Source organism: Ricinus communis, chromosome 4 (genome assembly GCF_019578655.1).
Source record: "Ricinus communis isolate WT05 ecotype wild-type chromosome 4, ASM1957865v1, whole genome shotgun sequence".
In the NCBI taxonomy this organism is placed as follows: domain Eukaryota; kingdom Viridiplantae; phylum Streptophyta; class Magnoliopsida; order Malpighiales; family Euphorbiaceae; genus Ricinus; species Ricinus communis.
In genome coordinates this window covers 25,581,444-25,598,371 of record NC_063259.1, presented here as the reverse complement: position 1 = coordinate 25,598,371, position 16,928 = coordinate 25,581,444, and the positions used below count along the sequence as shown (strand labels likewise).

Here is a 16,928-nt window from a genome sequence, read left to right as displayed (position 1 = left end):
GACAGCATATCAGGGAGGAAACCATAACAGTAACCAACAGAAGAACAAAAAAAAGGCCTTGACTGGATAAGAAAACAAGTCAGAAAACCATGGACTGGACATATAATACCAGTCAGTTACCTACACGGCAGAGAAAGCTATCATAAGAGGTTAAGATTGGTTCTTCTCCCTATCACCTGCTGATACTCAAAAACCCTTAAGAGACCACTTTACACAAGCTATTACCAAAAAAGAGAATATCTGACACAAATAAACAGACATTAAAGGAGTACTCAATTGTCTGCATCACCATCTTCTTCTTCTTCATCTTCGTCGTCATCTTGCTCGTCCTCATCCTCTTCAGAGTCATCACCCTCCTTATCCTGCAACCAGGAACAAGTCCGAAAATCAGATATCAGTTAATTTGCCCTTCTTCAAGCTCCTTAAATATGCCAGGAATAATCAGCTTATCCAAATTTTAAGTTAGCCTCTACATCACTATAATGTCAAAAGCAATTATCATCAAGTAGTTTTGGACATGTATGGTTTTTGCATTGCAGTGAATCACTCGAGTCAATAAGTTAACATCCTATGCTAAGACTTGGGATGTACAACATCTATGGAGTCCAATGACCCTTATTATGGGAGTTTTAGCAGGATAGAAAAAATAAAGGATAATAGTGAATCAATGACATGAGAAAAGATAAGAAATGGAAGGTTAAACGAGTTCCTACATTTGGACGTTCCGAGGAATAAGAAAGGATAATAAGTATTAAGGTTATAATACAAAAGGATATATTTGACGTTAATGGAAGGAATACTCTTATTCCCTCAATTTTGAAAGAGGAGAGGGGGTGGGTGGGTTGGTTTCAAGGGATAACTATTTCTTCTTATCCTTTCTTTTCCCACCTCATTAAACTCCAAAACAAAAGGATGCTTTGTATCCCTTGGGCTTATCCTGTCATATATCTCCCTATTCCTCAATTCAAACTAAGCATTAGTGATAACGTCAATGTTCATGTTTAACTTATGTTTTAAAAAACAGAATTCAGGACAAAAGAAAAAAAAAAGCTCATCCAGAAAGACAATAGCACAGTAGCACATCCTCCAAAAGTTATCGCAATCAACTGATGCTGCCTATTGCCAGTAATAGTAACTACAGTCAATATGTACACACCTCCAAAGATGCACAACCAGGACAAAATGTCATAGAACAACTCAAGCCTCCAATCATGTATCAGATACACCAGCTGTATCTACCCTACTTTGCCTCCCTAGTATAGTTCATCTTAATGAAAGCAGGAAATCATTAACTTTCAACTCTTAAATCCAACTTCAAGAAACCAACCAAGATTAATGTCATTGTGCACCAAATTGAATTGTAATGCATATATTCCATATAGTATATTTAGATGAACTATGGAATGAACAGTATAGAATCATAGATGGGAGAAACACCTATAGGCATGTAATGAAACAATATTAATAAACTGTAATGACAGCAATATAATTACCCCTTCTTCATCGCCCTCAAAGTCCTCTTCATCAGGATCCTCCTACATTGAAGAATATGAGAGCTGAATATTGCTGCCAAATTACTTTAGTAAGAAAGAAAAATAGAGAAAAAACACAATAGATACATTACATTATTAAAATAAGAGAGTGGATTGGGCCATATTTCTTCCTTGATGATCTCTGCAATCTGCAAATGTTTTATCAATGAACAGCTTCGATGAGAAAAAGAAGATCAAGAAGAAAAGACGTGCAAATAGGACTGGATAAAGCTATAAACATAAAACAAATAGATAGAACGTACTTCATCCTGTATGTCCTCAATCATCTCTTTTTGCTCGGTACTACAAAACCAGGAGAAGAAGCTGCATTCGAGGAAGTATCTATAAGATGACGACAGACCTAACTTTTGTATACAAGCTCAAATTTAAATGTTTTCCAATGCTACGCTAGGTAATAATAAAATGTCACAAGGTGGTCAAAACCAGGAAGTTTTTTTTTTTTTTTAATGTTTAGAACATCCTACAAGCATAATCCGCATTTAAATTTGATTGGGGAAAGAAGAGACGCAGATAAAGAAATATATGAATAGCATATTATTGAAGAAGTACCAGCATATTACCACTATCATAAAAACGTACTGACACTGGAATAATATGATATTTCAAAAAGGAAAAAAGAAGATGAAATAAGAAGACTGAAAACACATTAGAACAAAAAAATACAGCTTCAAAAGATTTTAACAATTGAAAATAAAAAAGATAAGTGGTCAAGAGAACCAACCTTTCCTCAATCAAAGGTCTCTTGTTCCCTTTCTTTTCATGAGTAACTCCATTAGCTATGCCCTTCACATTTTCAAAGTAAGATTAAACAGAATACGCAAAACAAAACAAACAATTCAGAACTGTGAAGCATAACAAAACATAAAGACATACCATGCCTTGTTTCCATTTAATTGGTGTTGCAGTAATTTCTGTTGTTCCTTCATCAAGGAATGTGAAACTCTTTGTAAGCTTTGTATCCTCAAAATAAGGGTTGGGTTCAAAGTTCTGAATAGAATAGGAAAAAGTTTGTAGCCAACCGTTATTCCAATTGTTAGTATCCAGAAATTTTTTATGGAAATAAAATAAAATCAGTTTCTCATGAAACAAGCCCAACACAGGAGAATAAACTCACAAACGTTATAGAATAACCCGATTTCACATCTTTAAAGTCCTCCACCTCCAGGGAGCTTAAATATTTGAATATCTATTAAGAAAAGAAAGCAAAACGGAGAAGGAATTATTACAAACTTAAGCATCCAACTTAAACAATTTGAATTGAGTGATGACAGTGGGTAAATCAGTTTTAAAGTTTATCCAAAAAGTTAAACAAAGAATAAGGAGGGGGTTGTGTCACAGAACCACAGAAACTAAGGGGAAAAACTGGAGGTCAAAGTATGAATTTAAGTGCATAGAGTAATACTCAGTTTATTAGAAACAAAACCCAAACCTTTTGATCCTCCTCACTTAAAATAGCATTAAGAGCAGGATGACTTAGAAACTGCAAAAGAAGCAAAATGACTCAATTTGCTAATAGGAGCCATGAACATGATATTAACCATCATATTAAAAGCCGCATTAAAGAAGAAGATTAAAATGAATCACTAACAGCAGTTAACCAGAAGTCAGGAATTGATTTGATGATCTCATTTCGCTTATCATAAACTGGCTTGCGTATTTCATTGTACTTCTGCTCTACTTCCAAGACCTTATCACTTGCCTCTTCATTGATCTGGAAACATAGATAAAATAACACAATAACCAGTACCTATGAGCAACAGTGTCATACAAGTGTGTGTTTGTATGCCTACACAAGACATACAAATACTGTTTCAACAACATGGTACGTTAGCAAATATATACTGCAAAAAGCTATCATCTTGCGTAAGAAATCAAATGATATACTAAGAATACGGCAAGCTCTCATCTCCCATGTAACTTAATTAATAACTAGAATAAAGTCCAGTAGCATCTAACTGCACACCAATTCAGAAGTTTAGTTTTTTTCAACATCTTGCATTTCAGCCTGCTTCAATTCAAATCAATTAACGGTCTTCAAAAAAGAAGATTCATATCCAAAATTCAGTAAATTTACATAAATTTAACTTCCAATATTCACGTGTGAACAGAAAAAGAAAAGCGCAAAAACACAACAAAAAGAAAACATATCCTAACACATAAAAATCAACAGAAAATATAAAGATATAACCTTTTCGAGATCTTCTTGGATCTCTTGAAGCTTCTCGATAGAGAGAACAAGTGCTTCATCAATTTGATTGTTTTCCTCTTCTCCTTTCTCTGTTGCTGATGCTACCTTCATCTTCTTCCCCTTGTCTGCAACCATTTTGTTTTTAACGCTAACCTAACCCGTTTTCTGTTTTTTGGAGGGAGGGAGGGATTGGCTAAAACCCTAGTACTTCAGCCCTCTGTCTCTTTTATTTGGTGATAGGAGAGGGAGGGAGAGAGAGAAATGTGTGTAAGCGTGGCAACAAAAGGGTTAGGGTTTTGGGAGTTTGCACCCAGTATATAGAAGTATTAAGATGGATTATTTATGTACCCAACCATTCTGCGACGCGTGGTAAAACAAGGGTGTTTTAGGTATTCAAAATACTGAATAGGGGTAGTTTAAGGATTTCATGGGTAGATTTCACCTAACGGGGTTTTGTGTAGTACCTCTGTCTGTTAACTATTGTTTGTGTTTAGATATTTTCTACGGCAAAGCCGGCAATCAAGCACCAGAAAAATCAAATTACTTCCTTTTACGAAATAAATAAGTCAAAATTCTTTAATTCTTTTTTGTTTTCCCTTTTTCATTTAATGTTAAACAGAGAATCATATAAATTAGTAAACTTTTGATGTATGATTAATGTGTTAAATACTTTTGATTTATGATTATTTTTGGAATGTTACATAATCTAACTAATTTTTCAAAAAATATAAATAAATAATTTAACTCGGTAAGTTTACTTGTAATATAGATTATAATACTAATAAAAATAAGTAAATACATAGATATTGTATTTTAATTCTTAATGTATAAATAATTATACAATAGTACGAAATATATGGCTACTAAAGAATCATTTATCAAAATAACTAAAAGTTACTCGTTACTGTTCCCAAGATTTTTCCATTTTTAAGGAAATTAGAAAAAGGAATATTCAGAAAATAAAAACTTAGAAGGGAGCCTTCAAAATTATAGCTAAACAGAAAATTGAAGGATAGTAAGAATAGTAACTGGGAGGGAAATCCTGCACTAACAATATTTAAATTTGAGTCCGATTAATATAAATATCATATTAATATATTTTAAATCCATTTAAAAAAATATATTTATTATCTAAATTTATTTGAATTTATATAAAAATACTAGTATACTATTCAAATTTGATAAAAATATATTTAATATATATAGTTATTAAATAAATTTTATAGATATTTAAATATATATATTAAATATTTATTTATATAAATAATTAAATAATTAAATAAATATTTATTTATTAATTCGTTTATTATAATTAAATTTTATAATATATTTTAATAAAAATAATAAAAAATTACAAACTCTAAATTATATAGTTTTAGAGTTTTTATATATATATATATATCATTCAAATGGTTATGGGATACTTAATTTAGATTTTCTGACTCATATCTATTTAAAAGTTATTTAAATAATAGATATCGAATAACTAAAACTTAATCTCAAATATGTTTTAAATTTATTTATGTTGTGTTAGGTTTTCGTCGGCCCAATTCGCATTTTCTAAAGGGCAGGATATAGATGTTTAAAACATTTTTGGGCTTGCGCTTGTGAAGGAGCGCAAAAAAAAGCAATAATTATTGAGCTTGAAGGCCTAATCATAAATCCGGAATGCATGTTGGCCCGGAGTCTATAACGTACTAGAATGGCCTCTATAAAGCAAAAGGAGTTTTCATCCCTAAAATGGATGGGCTAAGAGTTCTTTTTTTCTCTTTAATGGAGGCAAATGAAATTACAAAGGAGAGAAGAACAATTGCTTTTCTTTATCACGAGCCAACACCTAAGAACAAAATGAAAAATGAATATACTGAATAAATATTAGTAATATCTATATCATGTAAAACACTGGCTGTTGATGAACACAAGGATTGGGGAGTCTCTGGTAGCACATTGATTGATTCTGAAATCATTTCCTACAAGGACTGCTTGAGGAACCAATCATCATGCCGATGATGGCCATGTACCCTTAGGCACCAGACAAAGATCTAGAATTAGTGGTTGGTTGGTATCAAAATTGATTTTGGTTCCAATCTTCCAAATTAGCACGAGACGGATTCAGACAAGAAGAAGCTTCAGTTTAAGAAAACTGCAAAGCATTATTGAATTCTGCAACATCTTTAGACAGTCGAGCCTTTAGGAGAGATTATGCAGGATTATACACGAAAGATCCTTTTTTGGCTCTCTCTTTAGCCCTATGTCTCTTATCCCTAGAAGGTCTTCCTCCACTAGCAGGAATTTTCTGAGAAAAAAAAATTTTAACTTTATTTCTGGCTTTCTAAAGTCCTCATAAAGTGGATTAATTTTCTTTCAAATCCTCCACTATACTTGCGCAGCAAAATCTGAATTATGTCCCTGGAAGTTGATGAGCTAGAAGACCCAAAAAGAAAAACGTCCTGCCAAATTGATAATGAAAGAAAAGGTGCAACAACATCTATGGCAAAGTTCTGAAATACTTGGTTTTGATGGGAGGAGGGATCTAATTACTCAAGCATTTCTAAATAAAATAATTAATTTTGCTCCAAATATTGCGATTTTTATGAGTGTTTATATTTTTTTGAATTAAATAAAAAAAATATTAGATTTATCTTTTTATTGACATTTTTTTTAGAAATTTTCAATTAGTTAAACACGTTGAATTATAAATTATTTATTTATAATAATATTTTAATATATGATATAATAAAATTGATGGGTATATATACACAATAACTGACTATAATAATTTTAGTAATTAACCGAGTCCACAAAAAAGTTTTTTTTTTTTCTTTCAGTGTTTGGATCAATGATTTAAATTGCTAAAAGATTCACATATAGGAAGCATTAAAGGCATGCCTGTTCCAAAGTGGTCCTTGACAAGTAGTCAAATTAAATGTGCACAGCTTCAGTTTTATTATCAATCTATCTCCGAATTGGTCCCTTTACAGACATTCCATTTGCTACTCCTTGTGGCTTGAGTTATTACAATCACAGCTAGAGGAGAGGATTTTCATTTCTTTTTTCTTTTTTTGCCCCCTGGATGGATTGTGATGGGCAACCTCTCCCTCTGCTATGCATTAATGGCATATCTGCCTCCATTTCCTAGCATTCCTTTCTCATCACATCATTCACATGGTTGCCTGACTTCCAAATCTATCGGTTTCTTTCAGTATAATTATTTTGGTCTCATAAACCATTTGTACGTACTACTTTTTACTGTTTTATGGGATTTGCTCAAGTCGACCGGGTAAATAGGTGTTTGCCAGATATCTAAATTCTAACCTAAATGGGTTGAGCATGTCAATGGAAGACATTCCTAATATGATTCTATTATTGGAATTTGCTACCGTATCTGTAGTTTGAATCCCAATAGAAATAGAGCAAATCTTAAATGCACAGTACAAATGTCGACTCCTTGACTGTCTAAACGTGTGGTGTCTTTTGCAATCAACATTTGGAAAGCAAGTTGTTTTCTCTGCATAATTTATGTCTTCCCTACACCAGTGTTGTGGTGGATGGTATGTTATCATCTCTTGGTTCACAATTTACCTGGGGACTCTATATTTCACAATAAATAGAAAAATAATATATATATATAAATGTCTTATAGTTTGTTATTAGATAATTAAAATTGATTTGTGTTTAAGTTAAATATAAATTTAAAATTATATATATATATGAGTATCTTACATTTTAATTTGTAATATATAATGAGTATATCGCAACAATATTTATATAAATGACAAAATATTATTTCACTTGTTGGATTAAATTTTTCTTTTTTAAATTCTAGTAGAGAATAGGTGATTCCGAGTGATGAAATAATCTTATTCTAATTTTCAGAATTATTTCTATGAACTATATACCAATAATAGTAATTAGTCATTTTCGTGGCTATACACACTTTATTTTTTCACCAACCAAACTAGCTTAAAATAACAAATGTATAGCCTATTTGTCGGTTTGACTGTGCCACCCACCACCAATCACAAATAAAATTCACTTGAAAACAAATAAAAACAATTACTTGCACTAGATAAAAGTGTTTTGAAGGGAAGCTTAATACAGACAGGATTCCTTGAAATAGATATTTGAATTGAGTTCCTGTCTATCAAAATTTCATTTAAATATTTAAACTAAATCGATTTAAATTCATATTCAAAAACAATTTTATAGACTGTAAACTCATTACAAACCGACAATTAAACATCCAGTTTAAGATATTTTCTATATGTCTGTTTTTTGAAAAAGCATAACTAAATGTGGAAATGATGTTTAAAGATTAAAGGTGGATTCGTTTATAAAATTAGAGCAGAAAGAGGTAAAAGTTAAGGATTGGAGTGGAATCCAAATGTAGGTTGCTTTAGTGTACATGTCCATATTGTAGGGACCTTTTGTTCTAAGTTTAATGGAGATACATGCCAACCCCAACTCTTAGATTTGTAGTTTCTAAAGTGAGGCAAAGGTGGCTACATAAATTTTATTCTGGTTAAGTATTTATAAAGAGAAGGTCCAAAAACATGGAAGACCCCCTCTAGTTATAAAATCAAGAGAGCAAGAATAAATTCTTTGGAAGTGGAAAAACGAATTGGGGTTTGGACAAGGGTGGTCAAATGTGTGTGGTTTACTTAACTTGTGTCTTCAATGTCCAACCAACATACCCAAATCAAGATTCACTTTCCATGTTTCTATGCTGATCTGCCTTTGCCAGACATAATTTGTGGATAAAAAAGCTTGTGATTTGCTCAATCACTGAACAGAAGAATCAGGGGCTTTTGAGTTAAATAACATTATCATAACATACAGTTACCAAGAAAAAGAATTTTATTTCTTATTTGGGATGAAAAAGAAGAACAATTATCAGCTAATCTCACCCAGGAAAATATTTCATACATGCACTAAGAGTACTGTGGCGAAGGGGAGAGCTCTTCCTTGGTAAAATAATAATAATACTAATAATAATAATGATAATAATAATAATAATAATAATAACAACAAGAGCAAGCAGCAATCAAGGGAAGTCAAAATCTTTCACCTTAGAATCACCTGGTAACTTCATTACTTGCATGGCGTCTAATGACCTTCTATGCTGATGATGCAAGCGAGGCTTACCTTTTTCATTTCTCCTATATCCAGTTTCAGCAACTTCCACTGCTTTATGATTCTTGCAACCCAGTAGACTATTTGGGCGGCGGATTCTCGGCGTTGATGTCAAACCAGTCCTATCTGCAGGTTTCCGTTCGTCGTAATCAGAGACAAAAGAGAAATCAGCAGCACTGGCGGTTACAACACTCCACTCTATGCTGGTTTCACTAGGCTCATACCGGCTTGCCGGAGTCATACAGCCCGACATACCATCAGAAGTTTGCTTACTGAATATTGGTTGTGTACTGCAGGAAATGTTCTCTATCTCGAAAAGATCAGAACTAACATCACTTTCTCCATCTTCATATATCTGGCTGCTAGCAGAATTTGATGGCAGGTTTTGTGCCTTAGGAAATGGAATAGCATCCCAAGTTAGAACAGAAAGTTTCCTCTCCAAGTTTGTTGCTATCTCTTCCTTCTTTATCGTATGCGAACCAAAAACCTCCAGTGATTTCCTGGGGTCTTCTTCCAGGAACTTCAGTTTCTGCAGGTTTTGAATTTGTAAGTTCTGCACTCCAGAATTTACTGTTGGTAGTACAAGGTAGTCTTCTCTTTTTGGACCAATATTCTTCTTTTCAAAACTTGGGCTGCGAAACTGATCATCTTTCGCTAATCTTGATTGAGGCTGTTTTCTTCCATCTGACATGCCAGCGACTTGAGGTCCTTTATGAGTAGCATTTGTATCAATAAAAACAGATTTGTCATCAGAGCAAGATCCATGACAAGCAAAACCAGGAAAGAACCATCTTTCATTAACTTTCTTTTGGCCGGTATGAGCTAAGTTTCTCCTGGTACTTGGCAATAAAGCAGTTTGGCTATTCCAACTTGATTCAGAACTTACACTTGGAGTTCCCAACCTGCCTTTTGATTTCATCCGGTGAAGATCAACTGATCGGTTCTCTATCGGATGCTCGTGGGCAAATTTATTGCCTCCGTTATCATGAATGCTTCGTGGGGTTTGATCATCTTCAATTCTCATGTTAAAATATTTCTCAGCACCAAAGACGCTGATTTCGCCCTCTTCAGCCTTAGGCTTCTCCAAGTTAATTGGGATAGTGGAAATTTCTTGGTTTAAGGTTATGTCAGGTTGAGGAAATTGAATCGACTCTGTCAGCTTGACAACAAAGTTCTGTTGAGCTGAAGTGAGATAAGAAAATGAAGCATCACGAAGATCAGTATTCCTGCTTTGGCCATCCATAGCTCCAGGACACGTTAGTTGAGGAAGAAAATCAAGGAGAAGCTATAAAATTCTATTAAAAGTAAAGAAGCATGGAAACAGGAATATGTAACTTGAGAATTACTTATGATAGAGAGCACAAACTATATATATATATAAACAATTTCTTGACATCTTCAAGAGACCAAATGAGTCGAGACAAGCTTAAAAAGGGAGGAGATAGTGTTTTGAAACTGATATAACAGAGTTCGGATTTGAAGGAAAGTAGGGCAATTATACATTACAGAGAGAGAATTTGTGGTGGGGTATCTATATGTATATATATTAAACATACATCACTGTGTGCACCAATACCAACTTATAGATAATAATAAAATAGCTAGTATATGGTTAATGGCCAAGGTGGCATGCGTCGGTTGGAGATTAGCATTCTAATCTAGAACTAACATGCCTTTTTTATTTCTTCAAATTACTCAGTATGCGCCGGATAGAACTCTGGACAGTAATAAAACATAATTATATATTTAAGACTAAAATTTGAAATCTTAATTAAATCCATTTTATTTATATGAACCTTGAATTAGAATGCATTTCTTCAATTCTATACTTTGAATTTCTTAGGTCTAAGAGGATTATGGAAAACCCATTATAAAAATAAGCTTATTCCTAAGAATGAATTTTTAATGTACACCTTGGCATAAAGAGTGCCATAACCGATGTGCACTGTAATTACAAAAAAATTTGGACAAATTTTTTTAAAGAGGGGTCGCCTTTCTTGCGGAATTAGGTGAGGTGTACTTAGTACTGCAGCTCATTTATTGATATTGTCGTGGAATGCTTATGCCATAATCTTTGAGATTATTGGAATTGTTACGAGCTAACAGCCAGTTTAATGCAGATTAATTTGCAAGGAGAGGCAACAATCTGCAGACATTAGCCACATTACCTTACGATCCCCACACACACTGTATGGGCACCAACGCAGTTGATAACTGGCTTTCCAATGAGTGGGACACTGTATAAGGGTCCAGTCAGTATCATTGTAAATGGCAACAGAATTAACAAAGGATATAAATATCTGAGAGAAGTTGTAATTCTCATTAGTGGCTTAAAATGTACCGTATTGGCATATATACTCCAACTCCAAGGTACTTACTGCAACTGTGTCAGCTTAGCTCAGAGCCTATGAGAATGAAGAGCGAATGTCGGAATTAAAGGAATGAGATTTAAACAATTTCTGGTTTCTGGTAAATTTTTAGAATAACAACACTTTAATACGTTTATTATGGAATTAAAAAATTACCAATGAGGCAATTTCCACTTAACTATTTAAAAAAAGAAAAGAAAAAAAAAAGAAGATCATCTCCAATACCGCTTCTTTTTTACTAGCATCACAAAAATCGCCAGGAATAAAAAACCATGGCATAAATCAAAAAATTAGATACACAAAATGAGCGGTTGGTCAGGTTGAGAGCTAAAAATCCACAACCAAAAAATGGCAGAAAAAGAAAAAGAAACAAACAAACCAATTTCAGGAAATTCAAATCCATAAAATTTCTGTTTAACACGGGGATATAAGAAAATGAGAGTACATAATAGCTACACGTTTAAATCATAATGAAACTGAAACCGAATAATTATAAATGAGCTTAAAAACAAATTTCTAAGGGAGCTCAGAGAGAAAAAGAGAAGGCTTCTTAATTATGCTCCAAATAATTATAGATATGTATCATGTAAACCTCAAAATTTCTTTACAGACAGACTGCAACAGGAGGCAGAGAAACCAACACTGGGCTCCATCTATGCCTGAGACTGAAGTTAAACATGAATGTCCACGAATTAAAGCAAGAGGAAAAGAACAAAATTTGGAATAGAAAGGACTGCAAGATCCGCAATGCCATGAGATCTTGCGAGCATGAATGACCTACCTGTATCCTATATCTAAATCAAAAGAACACGAACTGCACAAGCCACAGTTAATGGCTTTTGCTAATCCGCAATTGGCCCATGGGTGAGGAAAATAATTTGTTGGGTCTGAATCAAGAAAAGAAAAAAAAAAAAAAAGAAAGAAAAGAAAGTAGCATTTCCTGATAGTATCAGTATGCAGTTTTAGCAGTGTCTTTCCTGTTCACAGTGAGGAAGTGCTGTTGTTATCTCCAGCGACCCAATACCGTTTGACAGCAAACAACACCTTTTCTGGGACAAGTGGACCATCCTCATGATCCACCATTTTCGTATTCCATCTCATTCCTCCAACAATTCTCTTCACCTTGATCAGCACATCCACTTGATCCCGGAATATGACTGTACCTTCTGGCCTTAATATACGATCCATTTCCAAAAGAATATCTTCCATATTGCACCTGTATTGTAACATATCAATGCAGTAAGCTAAGTGCAGGTGCCCTCGCAACAAGCTATACTCGAACTACAGGCTAGGCAAATCTGAACCAGTAAGTAAATCCTTTAAATGAGGCCAACGTCATTCCAAGTAAACGGTATGTTGTAATCTTCCAAAAATTATGCCCATTAATACTGGTATTTAGATGTTAACTTCAATCTCAAACAGGTGATCAAGTTCCTTATAATTCAGTGGTCATAGTATTTTCCTGTAGTTTTAAGAGGTCAATGTCCCAAATAGGAAGCTCTATTTTATCAGACAGAGTAAGAAGCAACAGTATGAAGACTTACTTATCCTTATACAAGCTGAAAACACCATTTGCATGAATAAGGTCATATGTTCTCGGGTATGTGGAGAAGGCTTCACACCTGGTAAAATATAGAAAAACATAATATAAACAAATGATATCATCACAGATGTGGTCTATCAGAGCCCCACAGTTAATTTGAACTAAGAGATCAATAAGAGCCATCTCAATTGATTTTAAGCCATCCTTTTTTCAATTGCAGTTGCAAAGAGAATTGGAATGAGAAAAACTCTTCCTTTTAGCTATAAAAAGGCATTACCTTCACTTTCTTATTAATGTGTACTATGATATAATGGCAATTTAAATTGCATAAAAATCAGAAAAGCCTCAACGGGGATTATCCTTCCTCAAGCTACCAAGACAAAAATTAGGCATGTATTGATGTAGTGCGTACTTCATATATGAAGGTTGTTTTTCTCATGGCAAAATTCTTTATCGTGATGAAGAACATAGGCAAGCTGGCTGCTAAAAGTCCAGCACCATTAAGTTGATTTATCTCAGATTTGAACTTCAATTCTTGCTTATCTAGCTACAAATTTTCGCAATACCTATCATCAATATTACGATGACAAATTCTCCTTTTCTTTTTCGCTTCCTTATCTTATGTCCCCAACCTTTTTTAATGGCCAGGATAAGAACACAATAAGTAAACTTTGCATCACATGCTTCATCTATCATTTTATAATTTTGCCTTATATGCAATTCACATTTGCACATAAATACATACTTAAGGTTATGGCTGATTCAATCTTATTCCCTCACTTGAAAACTTTGTCCAACAAAATATTAGCTGAAAATTGAAAAGTCAAAGACAGAAGAGAGAAAGAGAGAGATCTTCCACAAAATTACCAGTCATGATATATGCCGATCAAACCACGCTCATATATAACACCCAAAGTATCTTTTTCAGCTATTGTAGGCATAACATTCATAACCCATAATTTTGGAGATTCAAGAGCAGCAGCAAAACCTCCCATTCCAGCATTCATATCCATGACATTGCGATACCTTCCTGAATCAAGGATTTTGTTTATCCTCTTATAAGCATTTACATGCTTCTTCCACAGACGGTTGTCATCCAGGAATGTTTCAACAGATACTCCAGGAATGGAGCCACTAGATATTCTGAATGGAACAGCATTAAGTCTTTCACGAAATGTTAGCCATGGTGCACCAGCAAATTCATTCGGCCCATTTGTCTTGAGATAGGGAGTTACACAAGCCTCCATTTTCTTATACCTGTACATGACGAAGGAGTGCTATAAAACATATCAAAACTACACCATATTTTGTTGACATGAAAAAATCTAATCCGGAGTGCACCAACTTCTGGAGTACTTTAGTACATAATATCCCTTAAAAAGCAACGGGCAATGCTATAATTAGAATTAACGGGAAAAAACCCACAAGTGAAGGAAATAATGATTTCAAGATCAGAAGGCATATTTCTACCAGAAGTGAAATAAAATTTGAAAAATAAACAATCAATTAGTTTCTAAGTATATATTCAACCTATCAGCTAAAAGCAAGAAAAAGTTACAACATGGCATACCAGACATCATCCGGATTTGTGGATTGGCACATTTTAGGTTGACGATCTTGCTCACGGCATACATCAGAATTTATTCTTTTCTGCCAGATGGCTATTTCACCCATCTCATGTTTCTTTTCCCAGCAGAGAAGTTTGGCAATTTCTTCAATTTTTCTCTGTTCCTCCTCAAGTTCCTCCTTGGGACGCTGCCATGCTTGATAATTGTTTCTCCAGTTGATGGGAGGACCAGAAAGCACCCAATAACCACCAGGTCTAAGAACACGATCAACTTCCATCATATACATTCCATCTGAAGAAACATGTCCAGTAAAGATGTCACCAATGATTCTCATCCCCAATATTCTACAGTACAATATTCAAATGAAACAAAACCAATATTTTTTAGACCATTGATTCCATTAAAGAAGTTGAAAGTCGTTTATCAAGAGTTTTCTTGGCACAAGTTATTTTAGCATTGGCAGAATAATATTTTGGATTCTCTGAGGCTTTCTGAAACTAACTTCTTAGAACTCCTGAGTTTGCAAGGCAGCTTAACAAAGAGATATGTAGATTGCATTTAACTGCTTATATAGGCCCCATTAAACTGAATGATGAGCCAACACCAAGATATCCTGTATAGGCACTCAGATAGCCAGTCATCATTTAAAACTATATTATACTAAAAATAAAAATTGAAGTAGACCCTCACCATTAGAACCCCATGGAATCAAGCAACGAGAACAGTGAGCCATATCAAATGCTCTAGAAGGATAAGGCAGCTTGATAGTTCCAAGAACACCAATAACAGCTGGAACACCTCTCTCCAATGCAAATTGAACTTGTGCTTCATGAGAGTCTCTTGGAGCAAATGACATGGCCAAAACATTCTTCTTGGTAAGATATGCACCCCAACTTGCAACCTAAGCACAAGGAAATTAATGAAATGAAATACAAAACATTACAGAAACCAAACAAACATCCACACTGATAATTAGGCAAGCATAAAGACCAGGAAATAATTGCAGTGCCTTCAAGGGAGGACAAGTTTGGTTGTGTAGCGTAATGCACCTTACAAGAAAATAACAACCTATTGCATAATTACTTACCCCACATCCGGTATCTAACGCAGTTCTAACCAGACCATTGTCCATGGGAATCACAGCAGCAAGTTGATTGATATAGGTATCTGCCCCTTGGGGAAATTGTGTTCCTCCACCAGGGAATCTAAACACATTACCCTCATACTGTATCCAATTCTGAGCAGCCTTTTCAACTGTCAAGCTCTTGTAAGGTGCATTTGCATAGGGTACATAGTCACGACTCTTTGGCCATGGAAAAGGATTTGCATACCCTTTAGGTGCTGGAATAAGACAATGCAGCTTCTCTTCATCAGGAGGACAATGCCGTTCCCTATAGTTCATATTATCTCGAGGAAATGTCATCGCCCTCATTTGATCTTGGCAAGGAGTGTAGTCAGCAAACTTATCATCACACGGCTTAAACTCCTTCACTTCTGCTCCGGAACCATCAACTATCCCAGCATCACCGCTTGTCTGATAATTCAAGTTATTAAGAATGCTACAATGTGTCTGTTTGGTGATCTCAAGAGCAATGCTATCACCCTTTCCAAAACCACTTCGCTGCCATGCGCCCAATACATAGAAGAAACAACATAAACCGACTACAATAAAAATTGAGAAAGAACTCCTGGTTTTATGGTCTCCTGAGTTCCCTTTTGTCGCCATGATGCATCTGAAACCATCAAATTGCAATATATAGTTATACAAACATAAAATTCAAAAATCCCGAGTAACAAATTTATGCGAAGTACACAAGAAAAAAGATGATGGGAATTAAAATGCAATTCGAGTGCAATCAATAAAAACAGAGAAAAATTATAGAGGACATGCCAGCCTCAATAAAAACGACATAATCTCAGCAATAAAAGCAAAAACAATTAAATGATGGAAAGGTCGAAACTTTCTATTAATATGAGCAAATTTCGCATGATGTGAATCATTTGATCATGATAATTGAATAAACTGACTGATCTGCATTAATTAAGGAAGCATTATTACATCAATTAAAAACCAAGAAAATAACTACTTTCTATATATTAAAAAAAAATGAAATCAACATTTAGATTATAATATAGCGTCAAAAAGGGTAATGAAACAGAACTGTTTAAAGGCTGGAAAAAGAAAAAGAAAAAAGAAAAACAGATTCAAAACTGAATCAATCAGACTGAGAAAGAAAGAAAGAAAGAAACTTCTTACAGGCGAAGAAATCGAGAAAGTTGGGGGGTCCAAACTTAATCAGATCAAATCATGGTTTGATTTTAGAGGGAGAGAGAGAGAGTGTATGTGTGTGAAAATGGAAGAGAGAGGGTAATGTATAATTTGGATAGGCAGAATAGAATCGTAGGGAAGGAGAAACTACGTAAGAATGCACACGGCGGGAAGTGGTTAAAGTTGTTCGATGCGTTCAGAGTAGACTTCACCAGTTTTGTTAGATTGTGTTCTGTCCAATCAGAACCCGCCACCTCATCTCCCAATGCTGTTTGTCTTTCTAGGAGAAAAGTTTTGTCTGTCCA

General features: G+C 34.3%; 3 protein-coding genes across 3 annotated transcripts; all 3 read right to left on the bottom strand.

Moving 5' to 3' along the window:
* Nucleotides 1–39: 39 nt before the first annotated feature.
* Nucleotides 40–4,040, bottom strand: LOC8277410 (NAP1-related protein 2). Its single transcript, XM_015726573.3, has 10 exons — nt 3,742–4,040; nt 3,142–3,264; nt 2,983–3,033; nt 2,668–2,739; nt 2,427–2,540; nt 2,275–2,336; nt 1,796–1,856; nt 1,625–1,681; nt 1,494–1,535; nt 40–362 (listed from the first exon to the last, which is right to left on the bottom strand). Exons 1-10 carry the CDS (start codon nt 3,874–3,876, stop codon nt 273–275), a joined length of 807 nt encoding a protein of 268 aa, XP_015582059.1. The 5' UTR covers nt 3,877–4,040; the 3' UTR covers nt 40–272.
* Nucleotides 4,041–8,580: 4,540 nt separating this feature from the next.
* LOC8277411 (protein PHYTOCHROME KINASE SUBSTRATE 3-like) lies at nt 8,581–10,428 on the bottom strand. Its single transcript, XM_015723748.3, has one exon. The coding sequence runs from the start codon at nt 10,115–10,117 to the stop codon at nt 8,786–8,788; it is 1,332 nt and encodes a 443-aa protein (XP_015579234.2). The 5' UTR covers nt 10,118–10,428; the 3' UTR covers nt 8,581–8,785.
* A 1,346-nt stretch (nt 10,429–11,774) lies between these two features.
* Nucleotides 11,775–16,880, bottom strand: LOC8277412 (probable methyltransferase PMT2). The gene is made up of 7 exons (XM_002511524.4): nt 16,612–16,880; nt 15,442–16,087; nt 15,045–15,255; nt 14,357–14,645; nt 13,654–14,043; nt 12,788–12,865; nt 11,775–12,459 (listed from the first exon to the last, which is right to left on the bottom strand). The coding sequence occupies exons 2-7, from the start codon at nt 16,078–16,080 to the stop codon at nt 12,225–12,227; spliced, it is 1,842 nt and encodes a 613-aa protein (XP_002511570.2). The 5' UTR covers nt 16,081–16,087; nt 16,612–16,880; the 3' UTR covers nt 11,775–12,224.
* Nucleotides 16,881–16,928: the final 48 nt, after the last annotated feature.

Bases quoted from the DNA above. Each gene is read 5' to 3' on its own strand.
- LOC8277411 (XM_015723748.3), bottom strand. From the start codon at position 10,117: ATGGATGGCCAAAGCAGGAATACTGATCTTCGTGATGCTTCATTTTCT.
- LOC8277410 (XM_015726573.3), bottom strand. From the start codon at position 3,876: ATGGTTGCAGACAAGGGGAAGAAGATGAAGGTAGCATCAGCAACAGAG. The intron at 2,337-2,426 runs GTATGTCTTTAT...GAAAATGTGAAG, and splicing joins TTAAATGGAAACAAGGCATG to GGCATAGCTAATGGAGTTAC. The intron at 363-1,493 runs GTAATTATATTG...TCCTGGTTGCAG, and splicing joins TTGAGGGCGATGAAGAAGGG to GATAAGGAGGGTGATGACTC.
- LOC8277412 (XM_002511524.4), bottom strand. From the start codon at position 16,080: ATGGCGACAAAAGGGAACTCAGGAGACCATAAAACCAGGAGTTCTTTC. The intron at 15,256-15,441 runs GTAAGTAATTAT...CCTTGTGCTTAG, and splicing joins CGTTAGATACCGGATGTGGG to GTTGCAAGTTGGGGTGCATA. The intron at 12,866-13,653 runs GTAATTTTGTGG...ATATTTTACCAG, and splicing joins ATCGGCATATATCATGACTG to GTGTGAAGCCTTCTCCACAT.